The 22,319-nt window shown below is 49.6% G+C and overlaps 1 protein-coding gene across 1 annotated transcript in view; it reads right to left on the bottom strand.

The window, feature by feature from the left end:
- Nucleotides 1-22,319, bottom strand: part of DYSF (dysferlin) — a 217,516-nt gene that overhangs the window by 143,685 nt on the left and 51,512 nt on the right. Inside the window, 7 exon segments of the mRNA XM_013996042.2 lie at nt 1,275-1,357; nt 4,016-4,059; nt 4,188-4,256; nt 13,294-13,397; nt 15,318-15,444; nt 20,023-20,138; nt 20,704-20,734. Coding sequence (XP_013851496.2) covers nt 1,275-1,357; nt 4,016-4,059; nt 4,188-4,256; nt 13,294-13,397; nt 15,318-15,444; nt 20,023-20,138; nt 20,704-20,734 — 574 coding nt within the window.

Below are 22,319 nucleotides of genomic sequence, written 5' to 3' on the forward strand. Positions count from 1 at the left end.
AATTATATTGTATGGCATTCCCGTCATGGCTCAGAGGAAACGAATCTGACTGACACCATGAGGTCTCAGGTTCGATCCCTGGCCTCGATCAGTAGGTTAAGATCCAGAGTTGCCACGAGCTATGGTGTAGGTTGCAGATGCACCTTGGATCTGGCATTGCTGTGGCTGTGGTGTAGGCTGACAGCTGCAGCTCCGATTGGCCCCTAGCCTGGGAATCTCCATATGCCGGGGGTGCAGCTCTAAAACGCGAAAAGTAAAATAAAATAAAAGTAAAGTAAAGTAAAATAAAATAAAATTGTAAACAATTTAATAACGTAAATAAACACCTATGTTGTACTGCCAAGTGACAAAATGCAATTTTCAAAACAATTGAGAATTGTTTCAAAACAACCTTTTTCATGTCCATACATACTGAAAGTTCTCAGAATATTAACTTTTACCTCTTGTCTGGGAGGGTAGGCTTACAGATAATTTCATGAGTAATTTTATATTCTTTCAGATCACCTTTTTTTCTTTTTCTTTTCTTTTTTTTTTTTTTTTTTTTTTTTTGTCTTTTCGACATTTCTAGGGCCACATCCGCGGCATATGGAGGTTCCCAGGCTAGGGGCAAATGGGAACTGTAGCCACCGGCCTACACCACAGCCACAGCAACATGGGACCCGAGCCACGTCTGCGACCTACACGACAGCTCACAGCAACGCCGGATCCTTAACTCACTGAGCAAGGCCAGGGATCAAACCCACAACCTCATGGTTCCTAGTCAGATTCGTTAACCACTGCGCCACGACGGGAACTCCCAGATCACCTATTTTAAACTGTACAAAATGATCACGGCTTACTTTTTAACAGACCAATGAAATCTATTTCAAAATAGAAATTGCTAGCATGTATATATACATATGACTGAGTCACTCTGCTGTACAGCAGAAATTGGCACAACATTGTAAATGAACTATACTTTGATAAAAATTTAAAAATAAAAATAAAGAATCTGCTAGGGTGCCATCAACCACCATCAAACCCGGTGTAGATGGTGAGGCCAGAGCCACCACTATCACCTTCAGGAATGAATTAGCCTCTCTATGACGTTCTGTGGTACATCCCATCCTCTGGGTGTGGACAATCCTAAATGCAAGCCCGTGTCTCTCACTGGCCAGAGCAAGGACCTTATTAATCCTCCCTTTCCGGAGAACTCTCAAAACTAGAGGTCTAAGCCAGGCGGGGCAGAACAGGGCAGCATGGGGGCCAGAGGGCGGCACCAAGGGGGAACTCACCTTCTACTTCTCCTCCAGGGGCAGAGATTTTCGACATACTCAGGTAGGTGGTGGCCACGATGTCGTTGTGGGTGAGGCGGTCCCTAGAGCAAGGGGCAGAGAGGGCCTCAACAGGGATCGCAGGCCACAGCCCACCCGGGAAGCAAACGGCCCCTGTTATACATGAGCAGGGGTCCCAGTCTTTGCTCGGGAGGAGGCCTAGTAACCCTAGGGGAGAGGAGGCTAGAAAGAAAGTGCTGCTCAAGCCTCCTCAGAGGGAACCAGTCCACCGGCATCCCATCAGCCAGCCAACACCGGGCTGCCGGCTGACTGACTGTGGGCACACCTGCAGGTTGTGAGGGAGGAGGCCCGGTAGGAGGCAGGGTGCGAGGGCAGGAGGCCACTCAGGAACCAGACCCCCAGACCCAGCGAGAGCAAGGCCCAGAGCTAAGACACACCCAGACCAAGGAGAAAACCAGGCGACCGAGAGGAAACTGTCTCCAGGACCACAGTCTTCATTAGCTTATGGGAGCTAATGCATAGTTCTTTTTCTTTCTTTGTGTGTGTGTGTGTGTGTGTGTGTGTGTGTGTGTGTGTGTGTGCGAGCACGTATGTCTTTTTAGGGCCACACCTGCAGCATATGGAGGTTCCCAGGCTAGGGGTCGCATTGGAGCTGTAGCTGCTGGCCTACACCACAGCCACAGCAATTCAGGATACAAGCCGAGCCTGCGACCTACATACAGCTCAGGGCAACGCTGGATCCTTAACCCACTGAGCGAGGATCGAACCCGATCCTCATGGATACTAGTCAGTTTGACAGCGCTGAGCCACAATGGGAACTCCAGGAGGAGGATTTCTGACCTCTGGTCTTACCTGAATCTGGTGAAAAGAGACCAAGAGAAGTTTTGTGTTGGATTTATTTTTTTGGGGGGGGGGGATTTTGTGTTTTCATGAAAAAGAAATTCTTAAAGAACTGAATGGAAGATTAAGTTACAGAGAAAAAGCCATACGGACCATATCATATTTCTAGGATTCAGGTAATAAGACAAGTTTATCTGAGTTTTCTGGGAAGAAAGAGCTTTTCTGGATAGGAACTTGCAGCAGCAGGATGCTTTCTGGCCAAGAGTGGGGTTTTGGGGCTTGGGGTTGCTTTTGGAAAATCCAGCAAGTCTGAAAATAGACTCACAATAAAAATGCCACTTCAACCTAAACCAGAGATGCAACCACCAGATTCCGTAATGTGTTTGGATTGTACAGTATGCTGCTGCCTGCCTCGGCTCACACGGACTCGGCAAGGCCTGGCCACAACACGGGGGACACGGCGCCCGTGCCCACATGCAGCCCCTCACGCTGACACGCGGACACGCACACGGAGAGCCCGGGGGCACACACGCGGCGAGCAGAGGCGCATGGATGGTTCTGTGGACATAGGGCCATCGCCCCCCAAACCGCCTCCCACAGAACATACCGGCGGTCAGGGCCCCAGAGGCCTCTCCCTCCCCGCCCTCCGTGCGCCCTTCCCTCCTCTAATTCTCACAAGCTGTTTTCTTTCGGGCTGGGGACCTGGCGCACACTTTAATGGCTCTGTGGCCTGGGGTTTTCCCTAGTCTCTCATTATCTTCCTGGCTGGGGGTGCCATGGGCCTGGGACCAAAGGACAACACGCTGGGAACCGCACAGCCACGGCTTTCAGGGGGCAGAGAAAGGACAATCTCTCTTTTGGGAAAGCCTGGGGTGGCCAGGGTCCCGGAGATCAGGCGCAGGGACCCCAACAGCCCTCGGGGTAAGAGAGGGCGCCTCTACACAGAGGGGGCAGTAGAGCCCCGGGGTTAAGCCCATGGGCAGTGGGAGCAGCAGGCTTGGGTTCGAGCCTGGCCTTGGCATCTCCCCAGCTGTCACTTGGACAGATCAGCCAGGTCAGCCAATCTCTTCAAACCGACTCTCTGGTCTGCAAGGTCGGATGGCACCCGGAGTCCAGCAGAAGGTCAGGGGATAGCATGCGTGTCAAGTGCCCACCAGGTGGAGGGCCTGGAACATAGGCTCTCACCAAATGTTAGATACTGATTTTCTTTTCTTTTCTTTTCTTTTTGAGGGCAGCATATGGAGGTTCCCAGGCTAGGGGTCGAACTGGAGCTGCAGCTGCCAGCCTACGTCACAGCCATAGCAACTGAGCTGATCTGAGCCGCTGTTTTGACCTGCACTGTAGCTTGCAGCAAAGCCGGATCCTTAACCCACTGAGGGAGGCCAGGGATCAAACCCACATCCTCATGGATACTAATCGGGTTCTTAATCTGCTGAGCCACAACAGGAACTACAGATATTGATTTTCTAAGAGGTTCTGAGGTCCCTGTGGCTACTGAGCTCCCTGTTGCAAGCTGGCAGGGCATCCCCTGGCCCACTTCCCCAGCCTCCTCGCTTTGGCTTACAACCCCCTCATTGTTAGAATGTCTTCATTCTGAACTTCCTCAAACCCCGCCTCCTCCAGGAAGCCTTCGTGGATCCCTCCTGGCCTCAGGGATCTCAGGCTCCTGGATCCCTGGTGCCAGCCCCACCTGGCTGCCCTCCTTATCCTACCTCGAAGCAAGGCATTGAGGAAGCTTCCCAAGAACAACCGGGGGCCCTCTTTTTCTCTGGCCTCCCCCAGAGGAGATTCTCACACCTGGAACGGACTCTCCCACTGCACACAGGCTCAATGGAAGGAAACCAGGGACCCAGGGACCCTTGAGAAGAGCCACCTCTAAAGAGGTGGAACGCAGAACTCACCAGTCCATGACACGAATCCTCATCTTCTCACACATGGAGGGAAACTAAGGAGGGAAGAGAGACGGGTTGGGGTGGGGTCCTTCCGAAGAAGCAGAAGTCCGGGATGCGGGTGGCAACTGGGGAGGCTGGGAGCCCAGGCCTACTGGGCTGGACCTGTGGGGGCGAGGCTCACCATGGCAGGCAGCGTGATACTCTGGTTCCACTGAGGGTTGGCCGTCTTCTCCAGGATCTTGCCACATAGCTAGAAGACACAGAAGACAGGAGCTGTGAAGGGACTCCGGGCTCCCTCGGGAGCACCACACCAGCCAGCAGCCACTCTCGGCCAGGCTGGCCACCCCTCCAACTGCACAGAAGGCCTTGGGGGCTCAGACACAGGGAATCTTTCCAGAGAAAAAGCTCAATGGTAGGTCAGACTCAAGGGGGCGGGGGGGGGGGCGTAGATTTCTTGAATGTCACAACCCTTCTCCCTTATCTCATACCTCAGGCTGGAAACTCCCCTCCCTCACCCCCACGATGGCCATGACCCTAAATATGGAGACCTGAGTCCAGAAGGGCTTTCCCAGGGGTTCCACAAGCCCGGGCATTGCCCTCTGCCCATCAGCGCAGATCACCTGCCCCTTGGGAAGACTGTGAGCCCTGGAGCCTGGAGATGGAGGGAGGGGAGAGGAAAGGGGAGCTGGAGGCCAGAGCAGGGGGCCACACACTGGCATCGGAGAGTGAGAGGAAAATTCAGGGATGATACAAACCCCATGAGCCACCACCTGCCTCTGATCAGCCCCGCTCATAAGACTGGGCTTTCCACAAACAAGAAACCTAGCAGAGGTGGGAACGGAATCCAAACCAGCGGCTTATGTGTTCTACTCTGCCTGTGGAGTTCCCAGGGAGCCACCAGGCCAGCCCAGGGTATCCTATACCCACACAGGGCAGCTGGTGAAGACTCTGTTTCAGACATACAGATTCTGGAAGGTGCGTGTGTCCCACACGCGGAAATGATGAGCAGCCTTCCTCAGGGCACTTATGGTGACCTGACTGTGCGAAGTATTTACGTGCATTATCTCATCTAAGGAGCATCTGACCAGCCGAGGGGCTTCAGGTTCTCCATCTACTGAGGTGTGGCCTCCCCAGGGGCCAGGACTTTACCAGTCTCCATCCCTGGTCCAGCCAGTACCAGTCTCCCCACCATTCCCTCCTCCCTATGAGAAGAGCCCAGGCAAAGGCTGGGGGCAGCGATGGGTGCCAGGATTTGGTCCTTGTGTGAGCAAAGGAAGGAGGAAAGAAAGAAAAGAGACTGACAGTCAGATGAAACAAAAGGCAGACTGGGACATAGAGTGCTCAGGGATGGGTATACAGGGGGCTGTAAAGCCCACAGAAAGAAGCTCAACCTCCCCGGTAATAATCACAGACAAAACAAACGAGATACCATTTCTCACCTATCAGAGTCATAAAAATCTCTAAAGCCTGACAGCCCTCTCTCAGCAAGGCAAGGGGGAAACAGCACGCTGAGATTTTGCTGGTAGGAAAACAGAATAGCTGGGCCCCTCCAAAGGGCAACTGGCCACTATCTTTAAAAGTACAGATGCGAATGCCCTTTGACCTACCAGTTCTGCCTCTAGACATTATTCTACACAAAGATTTGCACCTGTGCAGAATAACACATCTACGAGATTATTCACTGCAGCACGGCTTGAACTCGGAAGGGTGGACCCATGCATCCACCAGGAGAAGGCAGGTTAGATAAATGATGGTTCATCCACAGAATGGAGCACTATGCAGCTCTAGGAAAAGGGGAATGGCTCTGTGATGTAGAACAACTTCCGAGGTATGTTATTAAGTGAGGAGTTCCCGTCGTGGCACAGTGGTTAACGAATCCGACTAGGAACCATGAGGTTGCGGGTTCGATCCCTAGCCTTGCTCAGTGGGTTAAGGATCTGGCATTTCCATGAACTGTGGTGTGGGTCACAGACACGGCTCGGATCCCACGTTGCTGTGGCTCTGGCATAGGCCAGTGGCTACAGCTCCTATTGGAACCCTAGCCTGGGAATCTCCACATGCTGTGGGAGCAGCCCAAGAAATGGCAAAAAAAGACAAAAATAAATAAATAAATAGATAAATAAAAGATTATTCAGTGAAAAAAAAAGCAAAGTGCAGAGTATAATGTGCAACCACAGTGTTAAAAGGGTGAAAGGTAAAAATTTATGCTCAGAGGAGCAGCATATGCGTAATGAAGCCAAAATGATACAAAAGAAACTAACTGCAGTGGTTTCCTGGCCAAGGGAAGAGATGAGTGGAGGACCACTGGATGGGTGCAGAGTGACAGGGAGAGTTTTCATGACAGATGATGGATGGATAAGGGTAGACGGTGTGCACAATACATATTATCTAATTCAAAACTTATCCGAACAAAAGTTTAAAATAAAAAAGAAAGACAAGAGTTCTCACTGTGGCACAGTGGGTTAAGGATCCAACTGCAGCAGTTTAGGTCACTGCAGAGGGTTCAATCCCCAGCCCAGTGCAGTGGGTTAAGGATCCGGCATTGCTGCTGCCATGGTGCAGGTCACAGCTGTTGGCCTGTATTCAGTCCCTGGCCTGGGAACTTCCATATGCCGTGGATGTGGCCATTAAAGAAAGAAAGAAAGAGAGGGAGAATGGAAGAAAGGAAAGAGAAGGAAGGAAAGAAAGGAAGAAAGGAAGGAAGGAAGGGAGGGAGAGGGAAAGAGAAAAAAAAGAAAGAAAAGACACTTTAATGAGACACAGCTGAGAGATGCTGCCAACATCGCCCCTTAGCTCCCTGGACAAGAAGCCATGGGTTGTCCCCACACTGCCCCAGCTTTGGCCAGGGAGTCTCAGCCCACTCCCCCCACAAAAGCACTTCCACCTCACTGCCCTTGGAGGCTCCCCCGAGAGCCACTGAGACATGCTGTGGGTCTGGGAGCCTCAACCCAGCAGGTGCCCTGGCACACCCCAGGCCCAGCACTGCCTCTGACCCTAGAAGCCCCCCCAACAGCCGTCCCACATCCTGCTCCACTCCCCACACTCAGCCAAGGCAGCACCAGGCTTCCTCCTCCTCCCCGTCCTCTCTGGGCCTCTTTACTATATACCCTCCTTCCCTCCCGGATGGAATGTATTTAGTACAACCTTTCTGGAGGCCCATCTGGCCATCTGTATCAAATGCTTTATCATAAGCCTGGCCTCTGATACAGTTTAAAAATGTCTCTCTGAAAAAGCAATGAGAGCGTGGACAAAGATTCCTGTACACTGATGTTTGCCGCAGAATTATTCATAAAAGAGGAAAACTGCCTTTAAGAAACTATCCAAGGAGTTCCCATAGTGGTGTACGGAAATGAATCCGACTAGGAACCATGAGGTTGTGGGTTCGATCCCTGGCCTCGCTCAGTGGGTTAAGGATCTGGCATTACCTTGAGCTGTGGTGTAGGTCACAGATATGGCTCATATCTAATGTTGCTGTTGCTGTGGCTATTGTACAGGCCAGCAGCTGTAGCTCCGACTGGACCCCTAACGTGGGAACCTCCACATGCCATGGGTGCAGCCCTAAAAAGCAAAAAAAAAGAAAAAAAGAAAAAAAGAAAAATTATTCAAAACTAGGTTAAATGCTAGGTTATATTTCTCTCGTGGAATATTATGCAGCCATCAAAAAATGACTTCAAAGACTGTTTAATAACACATAGAAATGTCGGATGATAACAGCAGTTTACCAAATCACATAGAAAGACTGGATTCTCACTACTGGTGGTAGTCACACTGTCTATAAATGCCCAAGAACACAAGTTAGTGAACACTGAAGCATTGTTCCAAAGAGGAATACAGGGTTAGGTTCCCATGAGCCTTGGTCACAACATTTTTGTCAACTCACCAATAACCTTGTTTTATGTGTGTTTCTGTTTTAAGACACCTTTTCATTACGTATTGTGGATTTATGAACACTGCCCTCACAGCCAGTAGCACTATAACTCATGCCTAAACAGAGCTTAGCTAATACAGAGCTTCTCCATAAGGCACATCACAGCTTCTGCGCAGAGGAACACCACACAGCACTTTGGCACTATACTGGGAGCCACTGTAAACCCTGAAATCACCAGCAAATGCACAAAAGGAAATCACATTGTTCCAGCTGGCCACACACACCTCAGCCCACTCACAACTTTCACAGTTTTGCAAATGAGCACAAAAGCACCACGAGGATTGATTTAGGGTTATGAATACATCTTAGGAACCAGGCAAATTTGCAAATACAGAATCTGAATAATCAAGATCAACTGTATTCTGAATCCATTTTCCCCTCCAGGGCCAGGGTGGGGGTGGGGGTGCAACAGACAGAGGGAGTGAAAGCTCCAGAAAGGAAACCATAAGAGCAGGAAATATAAACAAGTGTTAATAGTGCTTGTCTCCAATGTGGTACAGGGTATAGAAATATGCTTAATTTTTTCATTTTTCTTGCTTTTCTCTGATTTTTTTCATCAATTTTTTTTTATTCTTGGGGGGGAATTTGTTTTAAAGTCTCCTACTCTGCTTTCCAAGTAATTCCCCTTTTCTTTTCCCATACCATGAAGAAGTATGATACACACACACACACACACACACACACACACACCCTTCCAATCCCCTTAGTAGCTTAGCCAAATCAGGTCTGGTTCACATCTTAGATAACAGTGCCACCAAGTGTCCATAAGAGGAAGTGCAAAGAGGGCCAGGCTCACTTGGGTAGGCTCGCAGAGCTCTTTAGAATAGAACGTAATAAGAAAAAGGGACACACCAGAGACAGAGGGATGGGCAGAATGAGACATGTGAGAGGGTAGCAGAGACAGTGGGGGAAGCCACGAAAAGATGGCTGGAGCAGAGAAGTGGGAACAGAGAGACCTGGGGACCAACAGAGGTGGGAAAAATGAAGGATGCAGCTTCTTTCAGGAGCCCAGCCACCAATCAGCTTTAGATGGCCTCTGGCCTTGGCCAGTTACCCTACTTCCATCACCTCCCACAGGCATGTGCACCATCCTAGAAAAACCCCCAGAGCCAGCCAAGGGCATCTCGGAATAGGAGACCTAGAGAGATCAAGATGCTGGCGAGGACCCAGGAGCAGCTAGGAGCCCGAGACTTTGAGACTTAGCTCCCAGGAAAGCCAGTGGATCTGAAAGCAGGTCGGTCTAGCCATCATGAAAGCACCCTACCAGGTTAAGAACGTGGAGTAAAACCCATCTTAAGACATGACTTGTCCATCAAGTTGGGAAAATGAAGTCCTTGGAGGAAGGCTCCTGTCAACCCCTTCTTCCCTCCTGCCTTCATTCATCCCATCACAGTCCTTCCTAAGGCCAGGTACAGGGCACCGGGTTCTGACCTCAAGCCCAAACCAAACGGCACTTGGTTACACCCACAGTGGGCATTGACCCCAGTGTGAATGAGTTTAAAATCCATGTCACCTCCGCCAGAGTCATTTCCCCCGAGACCCGGTGTTAGTGTTGGATGGAGGGGCAGCTCAAAGGTGTTCCCTGGGGGCCAACTTCAGGATGGTTCATGCACGCAGCCCAGCAACAGCTGATTCTAACCTCCTGGATTAATAAAAATTACTGAGGTTCATATGAACCCTCCAAAGGGCAGAGAAGAGCAGAAGCTCTTCTTTACAGAAAACACCAGCTAATGAAGCGAGAAAAAAGAATCCTGAAGGAATCCCTGCTTTGCAAGCCCAAGTGAATGGCTTGTTCAGGGAAGGAGGTCAATGACGGCGTGAACCATTGGCTAAGAGGCTGCTGGGAAACAGGATATCCGCACACAGCAAGACATCGCCTGCTGATTACCTGCCCAGTACAAGGGGAGTGTGCGTGTTGTGCTTTGATAAGGGAGAAATCTGGAGACACCACCTTAATCAATCATCACCAAGGATGGGACAGGCTGACACTTCGCTTCCTGTTGGGCTGCAATGCCATGAACAAAACATCACCTATGATACATTCTTGCCAAAATAGTTCATTTGAATCTCATCTGGTCTTGAGACCTAACTTCCAATTTACAGGAAATACAGCGGCCAGAAGAATAAGTTAAACAACCCCAGAAGGAAACGATGGGACAAATCCAGGTCATGGACAAATGGCTTGGGCTCTTCAAATATTCCATTGCCAATGAAAAATGGGGGCAGGGGAGCAAAAGGTGGTTAGAGAAGAGACTAATGCAGAGCATAAGTCCCAGGTTGGTCTTAGATGAGAACAAAATTAAACCAGCCTTAAAAGACAGTTTGGGGATATCAGAATATTTACATAACACTATCTGACAATACTGGGAAATAATTGTTCATTTCCTAGCTGTGGTCAATGTTATCTTGGTTACCAAGAATCTTCTTTTTCTTAGGAGATGCGTGCTGAAGCTTTTAGGGGCAAAGGCTGCAACTAGGTTTCAAATGATTTAGCCAGGGGCAAAAAAAACCAAAAAAAGTCTCCGTATAAAGTAAATGCAGCAAGATGTTCACAATTGTTCACCCCTGCCAGTGGGTAAGTATTCACTGAACCATTCTTTCGACTTTTCTTTGTTTTAAGATATTAAAAATAAAGTGTTTCCAAAAAGTGTCTAATACTGATCCATAGCAAAAAATTAAAATTAAAAAACTAGAAGATAAACATCAAACATAAACTTTGTATGATGCCATATGGGTAATTTTATTTACTTTTTTCTGTATTATTCCAAATTCCTTAATAAATATGTCCACAAAGGTTTTAAAAAGAGGGAGTTCCAGCTGCGGCAAAGGGTTAAGAATCAGTCTGCAGTGGCTCTGGGCCCTGTGGAGGCGAGGGTTAGATTCTCTCGCCCAGCAGAGTACGTTAAAGGGTGGGGCAGAACCAACCCCCAGGGCTCAGGAATTTCCATATGCCACAGGTGTGGCCATTTAAAAAAAAAATTATTTTAAAAAGAAAGAAAAAAAACATAAAATCAGGGATGGGGGATGTGGATATTAGGTAGAGGAAATAAGCTTATTCAAGGCCTTTCTCAGCTCCTGAAATCACATCGGGGTTTCAACAAAGAGCTCCCTGGCGGCCAGGTTCTCGCCCAACTGCAGGGAACCTTTTGTTGGTGGATTGAGCAGACAGACCCCACTTCTTGCCAAAATGAAGCCAAAATGAAATCTAAGAAGTTAAGTGAAAAGGAAAACTCCAAAGTGCTATGTGACTGGGAGCCCACACCACCTCCATCACCCCCCTTGGCTTTTAGCATTTGTTGTTAAGCTTTGAGACGCCTCCGCAATGGTCCTTTCCCGCCTGCCCACCGTGTGTCCATCTCCTCCTCTGCCTCCCGGTCAAAGCGGGAGCTGCGGCAGGACCCGGCTTGGCTCTCAGCCCTTCTCCTCTGTCAGTTGCCAGCTTCTCTGTTAACACCCAAGTCATCCGACTCAACTCGCCCCACCCTGGAGCTGCAGCCGGTCCGTGGACTTCTCAGCCAGGCTGGGGGCACCAGGGAGGGTGCAGCCCCCAGCCTGCCAGCTCCCCAAGGTCAGTATGAAGCTCAGAGGCGCCTCTGCAGGGTTCCAAGAACAGGGGCAGCGGCTTCGCCCTCCTGATAACATCATTCCACCCGTTCCAGTATTTCCTCCAATCTCTGCTTTGATGTTACAGAGTAAATGAGATCATGCTATTTCCCCGGAGAAACAGATGCTAACAAATATTGGAATGCAACGGAAAATGGGCTCTAGGAGAGCCAGGCATGGGGCCGCGCAAAGCCCCGAGGACTGAGCTAGCACTTCAGCCCTGTGGGGAGGACAGAAGTTGGACCTTGAAAGCTACAACACCCTTGGGGGTGGGGGTGGGGGGCGAGAACAGGAAGGACCCAGCATTGCACCGTCCTGGGCAAAGGCTAGAGGTAAGACCCCAGGACAGGTGAGAGGACACACAAGCACCATGCCGGCTGTGCAGTTTGAACCTGAGAGGGAGCAAGTGGGGCTAGAACTCGCTGAACTCTGCTCTCCAAGTGGGCTGCAGAGCTGGGTCTGCCCAGGAGGGGGTGCTATGTTCCCATTCACACAAAGACTGTAGCTGCTCACATTGGCCATGGAGATGAGGCGAGAAAGTGAGGCTACGTGAGACCTGGTCAACCACGTTGTGCGGTTTGAACTTTGTGATACAGACAGGGCTGTGTTTTATGCTAAATATGACCGAGGCTTTCTATGGGGAGAGCCTGGACAAGAGAATGGAGCCAAGGCTGTTGCGTGGCCCTGGGGAGAAATGGAAGTGGCTAGAGACATAGAGAGAGAAAAGAACACCCCGGGGTTTTTGAAGGCAAGAGATAGGTGTGGCATGCATGATGCAGGAAGATCCAAAAAGTGGGAAGGATCAAGGCAGGCCCACATTTTCCACCTTTGATGGTGGTACCTGGTTAGGATGGAAGCTTCTGGAAGTGGGGCAGGCTAGGGTGGAAGCTGACTCCTTTAAAGGGTCAGAGGGGCAGCACATAGAGATGTGCAGAGGCACCGGTAGGAATCAGAGTTAAATAGAGCCGTGGATCCCTCTGTGGAGAGGTAATGGTTCTGGGTGTGGCAGAGGCTGTGGGGAAGAGCCTGTAGGGCGGGCAAAGCCATCCTAGGGTGGGATGGAGGGAGGGGCCCCGGCAGAAATCAAGAAGGACTGGAACCTGCCTCTGGGCAGGAAGGTGAGCTGCAAAGAAAGGTGTACGATCCTTAAGGCCCTCATCCGAGTGGCCTTTCTCTGCCCAACACCTGCCACAACTGTTTAAAGAAAATCATTTTTTTTTTTTTCAGGGCCGCACCCATGGCACATGGAGGTTCCCAGGCTAGGGGTCAAATCGGAGCGGTAGCCACCGGCCTACGCCAGAGCCACAGCAACGCGGGATCCGAGCCACGTCTGCAACCTACACCACAGCTCACAGCAACGCCGGATCCTTAACTCACTAAGTAAGGCTAGGGAATGAACCCACATCCTCATGGATGCTAGTCGGGTTCATAAACTGCTGAGCCACGACAGGAACTCCGTATTGCATACTTTTTAAAGTCTCCCTATCTTTATGGCTTCACATTGGGTTTCCTTACTATTTCTTACCAGCCCCCAATATTCCTCTATCCACCGTCCATACACCCTCTTCATGTCCACCTGGCAGACCTGTCCTCATGCGTGTGCACGGCCACCTGCAGAAAGCCAGACCTGGGGTCTCACCCCGTGTCCCATGATCAGCCCACCTCCCCGTGCACATGCCTCTGATGGGGGCCCTGCGTGCACCCATCTACAGCTGTCACCCTCCCACGAGAACTCTCTGCTTCCCTTGCTCCTTACCATTTTCCCCGCAAAGCTGACTTCCATGAAGGGATCCACCAAGTTCTTCTTGTTACTCTCAAACCCAAAGATCTGCTTCACATTGTCCATCACGGCATCATCCACTGAGGAGAAGGACACATGGGTCACTGCCTGCCTGCTCTCCCACCTTCATTTTTTTTTTTTTTTAATTTTTGTCTCTTGTCCTTTTTTAGGGCCACACCTGCAGCATGTGGAGGTTCCCAGGCTAGGGGTCTAATCGGAGCTGTAGCCGCAGGCCTATACCACAGCCACAGCAACACCAGATCCGAGCCACATCTGCGACTGACAGCACAGCTCACAGCCGGATCCTTAACCCGCTGAGCGAGGCCATGGAGGCCATGGAGTGAACCCGCAACCTCACAGTTCCTAGTCAGATTTGTTAACCACTTAGCCACGATGGGAAGTCCTCTTGTATGTATCTTTAAACAACATTACAGAGAATTCCACATAAGCCCCTTGACCTTGAGCGAAGCATCTTTCTTTCCCCAGTCCCCTTTGGAAGCTCACCAGCCTCATTTCTGCCAAGTTTCAACCTACAAATGTAGAATGTTCTAAGCCTGTATTTTAATACCCAATTAATAAAAACTTATTTAAAGGTTTTCCCCATGACTTTGATTCAGTTAAACTCGTACAGAAGGAACATATTTATTGGTGTCATTAGTCAAAGCAGAAACGTTCAATTATTAGCTTCACGCAAAACTTGTAAACAGGGACCCAGGTAGCCATGGATCACTTGTTCTCACTGACTCTACTACAGACAGCACCAGGCTTAATTATGCTAATATATGCTCCAAATTACTGGCTCATAGCTGTGGCAAGAGAACCTCCTGGGAGCCCATTCTTTTATCTTTTTTTGTTTTGTTTTGTTTTCTTTTCTTTTTGGCTGTACCCATGGTAACATGGAAGTTTCCAGGCCAAGCACTGAACTCAAGCCACAGCAGTGACCAGAGCCACAGCAGTAAAAATGCTGGATCCTTAACTGCTAGGCCACCAGGGAACTCCATGGAGCTTTTTTAAAACTACAAGTGTGTGAGCCCCACCCCAAACCATGCTGATCTGAAACACTGGAGGAAGGGCCCAGCATCTGCACTTCCTTAAAGCTTCCCAGATGATATAATGTGCAACCTGGGTTGACACCCATGACTCCAGAATAGTCACCATAATTCGCCCAGCATTTACCGGGCACACAGGGTATGGCTAGGACAGGGCTAGTCACTGTAAGAAACCAGCAGCGGCTGAGGTAGCCTTCCTGGGATGATGAGGACATGGCCACAGCTGGGTGACACGCTGTCCCAGCTGGCCAGGGAATGAGGAATTTCCTGGGATGTGGGACTTTTAGTGCTAAAACCAGGACAGTTCCAGGCAAACTGGACATACACTGGTCATCTGCGGAGACACTGAGCCCTTTTCTTTTTTTTCCCTTTTTGTCTTTTCTAGGGCCGCTTCCCGCAGCATATGGAGGGTCCCAGGCTAGGGGTCTAATTGGAGCTGTAGCTGCTGGCCTACGCCAGAGCCACAGCAACACGGGATCCGAGCCACATCTACAATCTGCACCACAGCTCACAGCAAAGCCGGATCCTTAACCCACTGAGCAAGGCCATGGATCAAACCCACAACCCCATGGTTCCTAGTTGGATTCGTTAACCACTGAGCCACGACAGGAACTCCCCGACACCGAGCCCTTCTAACATTTCAATCTCTGTGACTCCAGCAGCACTGATACTACTTGGCACTAATTCTGAGTGCTCTTCAGTTACTAAGAACAGTAAAAACCCTCGCGACACCTCAAGGGTGTGAGGCGTCCCAGAGGCAGTGGGGGGAGAGCTGGGCTGGGGTGGATCTAGTAGACTCTCTAGGTGCAGAATCCAGGCCCGGGATGGGGGGGGAGGGGAAGGGCAGGGAGGGAGCAAAGGGCCAGCCCCCCCATCTCCTTCCCCCAGGGAGCTGAGGTGCCCAGGCCGGGGTCCCCCATCACAGTCACCCAGCGAGAGCACCAGACTCACTCTGCGGTAAGTCCTCCGCCCTGAAGACCTTCAGGCAGAAGTTCGCTCCACGGAGGGCCACGCCCGTCGGCCTGAGCAGGTTGCCTTCGATGTCCTCCTTGTCCTCAGAGGGGTCTTTCCTCTCCAGCTACAACACAACCAAATATGATTCCTTAACGCGCTTTGGAGTACAGTGTTTTCCTTGCCTTTTCTGAGAGCTCCACCAACACACTTGTTAACCATCTGTCAGGCACTGCAAAAGAAAGACCGTGTTTTTTTGCCATCACTTTACTGCGGTGTTTTGCATTCTGGCTGTGTATTCAAATATAATCATGTTGTGTTAATAAAAAAAAATGGGGAGTTCCCATTGCGGCTCAGTGGGTTAAGGACCTGCCATTGTTTCCGTGAGGATGTAGGTTCCATCCCTGGCTTTGCTCAGTGGGTTAAGGATCTGGCCTGGCCACAACCTTCGGCATAGATAACAGGTGTGGCTCGGGTCTAGTGTTGCCATGGCTATGGCATAGGCTGCAGCTTCAGCTCCAATTCAACCCCTGGCCTGGGAACTTCCATATGCCACGAGTATGGCCACAAAAAGAAAAAAAATGGTGCATCTTGAAGAAAGGCAGATCTTGCCCTACCACTTCCTAGCGTGTGACCTCTGGCAGGTTTCTTACCCTGAGACTCTGCTTCCTCGTTTGAACAGTGAGGACAATGACACTGACCTCATGGGCTGTGGGAGGATCGACTTCAATAACACGTAAATGCACATGGTACTGGCAGACACTCAAGAACCGTAGTCTCTGTCTCACTCCACCCATTAAAAAATAGTGCAGAAGTGACAGAGGTCTAGGCCAGCCACTGTCTTCCATAACAGCTGTTCATTCACCCAATAAGTATTCACTGGGTGACTACTAAGTGTCCAAAGCGTGCTGAGGGGCAAGGGCTGCAGCAGTGAACAGGTGGACTAGGGGCCTGCCCCCTTGGGGCTCGCCATCTCACAGAGAAAGCAGACCTTTAAGGAAATGAATGTGACAGCGTATGTTGAGTATTATGATTAAAATAATAATAAGAAAAATAACATTGATAGATTTTATACATTGTCATTTCATCCTGATAGCAAGACCCTGAAGCAGTGGGTCTCAAACCTGGCTGTACATTAGAAACTGGAGAATTGGTGTCTTCTGAGCACTGCCGGACATCTCAACCAAAATGTAGATTCGGGTTCAAAAAGTCTGGGGAGGAGCCCAAGACTCTGCATTTTACCAAGTACCCAGGCCATGCCCATACTGCTGGTCCACAGATGATGCTCTGGGTGCAAGGCCCTGGAATATTCAGCTTTACAGATTTTTCACATGGGCTGGATGCCGAGCTGGTGGATTTAGAGAGAACAGAGCACGGAGGGCTCATAACTATATTGAGGGGAGGGAGGGAACAGGGTTGGTGGGCTCCAGCTGTGAGACTTGGATGACGGGATCCAAGCAAAGGCAGTAACTCAAGCAGAGCAAAGGCTGACCTGCTGGTTTGAGGAACAGAAGCTCCAGATGCTGCACTTTGGCAAGTGGGGGGCAGAGGGATGGGGAGAGGTCACGCCCAGCATCAGGCCACGCCCAACAGCCCACGCCTTGGAAAGCCGCCTGGACTAGCCTCCCTCAGGCCACACGTCGGAACCTGCCTTGGAATCTGCGCAGCAAAATTCTCCATCCCAGAATGGCTCATCTCACACAGTGTCCACCCAGGAATCAGTGCTGTGCTGATTTTCCCCAACTCACTTCTGAAGAAGACAACCATCTCCTCTGCTTTCAGTCACCGTAACATGGTTACAACAAGCACTAACTGAGCACCTACTGAATACAACCTGTCCTAGGTGAGAGGGGAGATAAAACAGTTCATACTTAACTATATTGTCCCTGACCTCAAGAAACTGACAGAGATGGTCACATAAACTAACCAAGCTGACAAAACCCAAGGTAGCAACTGAAAGGAAAGAGCAATAAATTTCCCAGGCAGACAAGGCAGGCTTCATGGGGGAAGCAGCACCTGAACTGGGGCATGAAGAATACACTGGCTTTTGGTAGGCACAGAGAGAGAAGGCATCCTGACAGGTGAAAAGGCAGGGAGATGGATGGAGGGGCATTCTGGAAAGGGTCACGCTGTCCGGTGTGGTCCCTGCACGGGGTCTGTGGAGGGATGTCCCAGCAAGTGGCACTCACGGCAAAATCAGATGGAGGCCAAATGTTCATGGGCCAGGAATGCCATGCTAAGGATTTTGGACTTCATCCTGAAAGCAACTAGGAGATGGGGTGGGTCACTGGCAGTTTTTTAAGAAGAGACTCACAGGATTGTACCTGAGTTTAAAGAAATGATCTGTGGGCGTTCCCGTCGTGGCGCAGTGGTTTACGAATCCAACTAGGAACCATGAGGTTGCAGGTTCGATCCCTGGCCTTGCTCAGTGGGTTAAGGATCCGGCGTTGCCTTGAGCTGTGGTGTAGGTTGCAGACACGACTCGGATCCCGCGTTGCTGTGGCTCTGGTGTAGGCTGGAAGCTACAGCTCCGATTGGACCCCTAGCCTGGGAACCTCCATATGCTGCAGCAGTGGCCCAAGAAATGGCAAAAAGACAAAAAAAAAAAAAAAAAAGAAATGATCTGCATGATACTGTGGGGCTAAGTGGAAGTACAGCAGCTGGACCTACATCTTCATTCACACAGAGGCCCCGGTAAGGCATGATGGGAGCCTGACCTCGGACTCTGGTCCTGGGATGGAAAAGAGGAAACCCATGCACTTGAGTTTTTCATGACAACAACACGGGCCAACTGTGTGCACATGGACTGCCAGGTTTGGATTGAGGGATCAGGAATGATGTTTGGGGGCCTGGCTTGGGGGACAAAGTGGGGATGAGTGCCCTTTCCCAAGATGTCACCTAACATGGGATGGGGAACAGGTGTGAGGAGTGGGCAGAGAATGACACTGGGTTTCCATGTCTGACATTAGAGGAGCCCAAGGGCTGAGGCTAATGTGCTTTGCTACAAGGTGACTAGAACTGGAGCTCCAAAGATCCAGGCTGGAGATCAGAGGTTTGACTTAGGAAACTCCGGAAACCGTCTCCTCCATGGCGAGGGAAAAGAGGCAGGCAGCAGAAGTTTATTGAGTCATGGAATTTGGGGCTTCCATTTTTTTTAAAAAGGGGAAAAGAATAAGGGGAGTCACAAATGCTAGGGGAGGAGAGAGTTTCAAATTAAGATGTGGGCTCTAGGAGTTCCTGCTGTGGCACAAGGGGATCAATGGCTTCTCTGCAGCACCAGGATGCAGGTTGGATGCCCTGCCTGGCTTGGATCTGATCCCTGGCCCAGGAACTCCATATGCTGTGGGGTGGCCAAAAAAGAAAAAGAAAAGGAAATGCATTTTTAAAAAAAGATGTGGGCTCTGGAAACAAACGCTGTGCATCAACAGAGCAGATAAATGAGAGAAGAGCTCTTAGGACCTGACAAGGGGTGATCCTTAAGAAGTGGATTCAAGGAAGGAGGCAGTGGAAGGAGCACTGAGAAGGTAAAGGAACACAGCCAGTAAAGGACTGGAGAAAAGAGACACATTTCAAGACTCTGGTGGCTCTGGAAGGAAGGGGAAAGCAGTTGGAGATAAGGGGTGGGGAGAAACAGTGAAGGCATGAGAGTTTTAAGATCAGGAGGGGCCTGGCACAGACCAGAGGGCAGGAGCCAGAGAAGACTGGAAGAGCAGGCTGAGCAGGTGGAGGCAGAGAGGAGGAAGAGGGGTGCTGAGGACCGGGCAGGTAGATACATATGTACATACAATGGAATATTAGCCATAAAAAGTGAAATAATGCCATTTGCAGCAATATGGATGGACCTCGAGATTATCATACTTAGTGAAGAAAGCCAAAGACAAACATCATATGATATCACCTGTATGTGGAATCTTAAAAAAAAAAAAAAAATTACACAAATGAACTTATTTACAAGACAGAAATAGACACAGAAAACAAACTTATGATTACCAAAGAGGAAAGGAGGGGAGGGATAAATTAGGAGCTTGGCATTTACATACACACATTATTATATATAAAAGAGATAAGCAACAAAGACCTACTGCAAAGCACAGGGGACTATGTTCAATAACTTGTAAAAATCTACAAGGGAAACGAATCTGAAGACCATATATATTAGCACAACATTATAAATCAACTATCCTTCAATAAAAATAAAAATTTCAAATTTAAAAAAATGTTAAATAAAAAAGGAAATCTGTCTGCCTATATCTAATCAACCCCTCTCTTCTCCCCACAACCACTTTCCAGATCTCACTCTTCTCCCCAAACTTAGAGATGGTGACACGTTCCCAACTCTAAATGGCTTTCTCATCCTTACCACCTCCAACCTATAACTTTACTTCAGAAGTAAAGTTACCAGAAAAGCTGATAATGATATATTCTTAGGTGAACAAATTCAAACTACAATATAAAGAGAATGACCTCATTTTTGCACAGGAAAGAAAAATACACGTATACCCTTCTGGGAGAAAATGCTAGAAGGTATTCATAACAGCTCTCTGGTAGAATTACGGGTGACTCCTTTCTTATTTGTACTTTCCACGTGTTTCACATTTCTCAACGTCGCCATCTCATCATTATTCTTTTAAATCAGAAAAAAACTAAAGTTGGTTTTTGGTTTGTTCATGCAGAGCTGCTGTGGGGAACGAGGGAAGGTACTCACAGGGGCCTCGTCTCCAGGGCCCAGCACGCAAAGGCTGGCTTTCAGGTAGCCTCTGGCCCCAGCAGAGAAGTCGTCTGGGTCCGAGAGCAGCAGCCACTTCCTGAGATAGGCGTGTCCTAGGAGAGACCGCATCCTTGGTGATTGAGCATCGGAGGGACCCAAGGCAGCAGCCACATCTGGGAGCCTGGGGCGGACTCCGCTGTGAGAGGAGGGACACCCGCACACGGCGGAGGGACTCAAATTTTAGCATCAAAGGTACATGGAGTGTTCATCCGGGTCCACGTCAGAAATGTTAACAGAAACCCCTATCAGAGGCTGCCAGAGCCAGACCCCATCTTCCTCCCCCTCAGGAAGTGACCAGATCAGAGCAGAAACCGGGTGCAGAGAAATCCTAAGCTGTCCTCCAGATGTGCCGTTCTGACTGGGGTGACATCAGTCTCCTGCAACCCTTGCGTGCGGCCTTCCAGACTTAGCACCTTCGCTGGGCGGAGACCCACCTGAGGGTTTGATCGGCCTGGGGACCCGTTCCTCATTTCTGCAGCCTCACCTCCCAGATCAAACCCCATCTCTAAATACGAAAATCCCCAAGAAGGAAAGATGCGTGTCCCAAACGGGTGCCCCCACCGAGCCTGCGGAACCCGATTGCAAGGATCTGCCCCGAGGAACGAGAGGGCGACTCACGGGGTTCCCGGTAGATGCTGCCCACGTCCATCTGAAATCAAACAGGAAGCACACGTCACACTCCTGCCCCAGGGTGTTAAATAAAGTATGATGTATGACATCATGTTTTGAAGAGCATCTGGAGATGTGGGGAAGTGGTTATCATCTGACGTTGCATGGAAAGCAAGTGGGATACACTTTTTTTTTTTCTTTTTGTCTTTTTGCTATTTCTTGGGCTGCTCACGCAGCACATGGAGGTTCCCAGGCTAGGGGTCGAATCGGAGCTGTAGCCACCAGCCTATGCCAGAGCCACAGCAACGCGGGATCCGAGCCACGTCTGCAACCTACACCACAGCTCACAGCAACGCCGGATCATCAACCCACTGAGAAAGGCCAGGGATCGAACCCGAAACCTCATGGTTCCTATTCGGATTTGTTAACCACTGCGCCACGACGGGAACTCCCTTGATGGAAGTTTGGTAAAGTATATCTACACATAGAAAAAAACAGAGTGAAGAAAACACACACAGAATGGTAACTATACTATCTCTAGCTGGTAGCTTTGGGTGGTTTTTATTTTATTTTTATCCTTTCCTATATTTTATTATTTTCTTATTTCTTTCTTTATTTTCTTTTTACATCCGCACCCGCCGGCATGTGGAGGGTGCCAGGCTAGGGGTCCAATCGGAGCTGTACCCGCCGGCCTGCACCACAGCCGCAGCAACGCCAGATCCGAGCTGCATCTGCGACTTGCACCACAGCTCAGGGCAACGCCGGATCCTTAATCCACTGAGCAAGGCCAGGGATCGAACCTGCCACCTCACGGTTCCCAGTAGGATTAGTTTCCACTTTGCTATGAGGGGGAACTCCTATGTCGGGTTCTTAACTCCTATTTTATAGTTTTCTACAAAAATCACATATGAGTTGGATGTGGATGGTAGGGGAGGTGAGGCATGGGAGGGATGCACGACACTTTCCACTCAATTTTGCTATGAACCTAAAATTGCTCTTAAAAATACCAATTCTTTTTAAATTATGGATTTGTTTTTATGATTATTAAAAAGTACCTCTGGGTTCTCAGAATAATATTAGAGACTAAAAACATAAGATCCCATTTGTTCTAGGATGACTCAAGCTCAAGCCTATTCTTCAAAAAAAAAAAAAAAAAAAAATGCTTCTCCGGAAAAAAAAATAGACTCTGGCTTCTATCTTGTGACTAATTCCTAGGGAAGGGGCCATAATTTGTTTGGCCAGCAGGAGAAGGGTGACATAAACCTGTGCCCACCCTTTCCATTTGATAAATGTTTGAAGATTCAAAATGAGAAAATCAAGAAGAATGACGTTAAAACAGCATTTGTGAAGGTCTCCGTTACTAGATGCCTTTACTCTGTGTCATCCTCTGTCTTCAGTTAAGGTCCTTCTCAGTGGACTGTTCACCTCTGCACGTCTGGGACAAATGAGGGGGTAGGCTCCCCCTCTCTGCACTGCCCCCCACCTGATCACCCTGGACGCCACATCTGGATTCCACTCTCAACCCAGCGGCACTCGGGGCACAGAGCACTGGCAACGTGCTGGCCCAAGATGATCAGAATTAGGAGGAGGGCTGCCTAAACTCAGGTCTCACGCTGCCCTCCCAA

This window comes from Sus scrofa, chromosome 3 (assembly GCF_000003025.6).
Source record: "Sus scrofa isolate TJ Tabasco breed Duroc chromosome 3, Sscrofa11.1, whole genome shotgun sequence".
Classification (NCBI taxonomy): Eukaryota; Metazoa; Chordata; class Mammalia; order Artiodactyla; family Suidae; genus Sus; species Sus scrofa.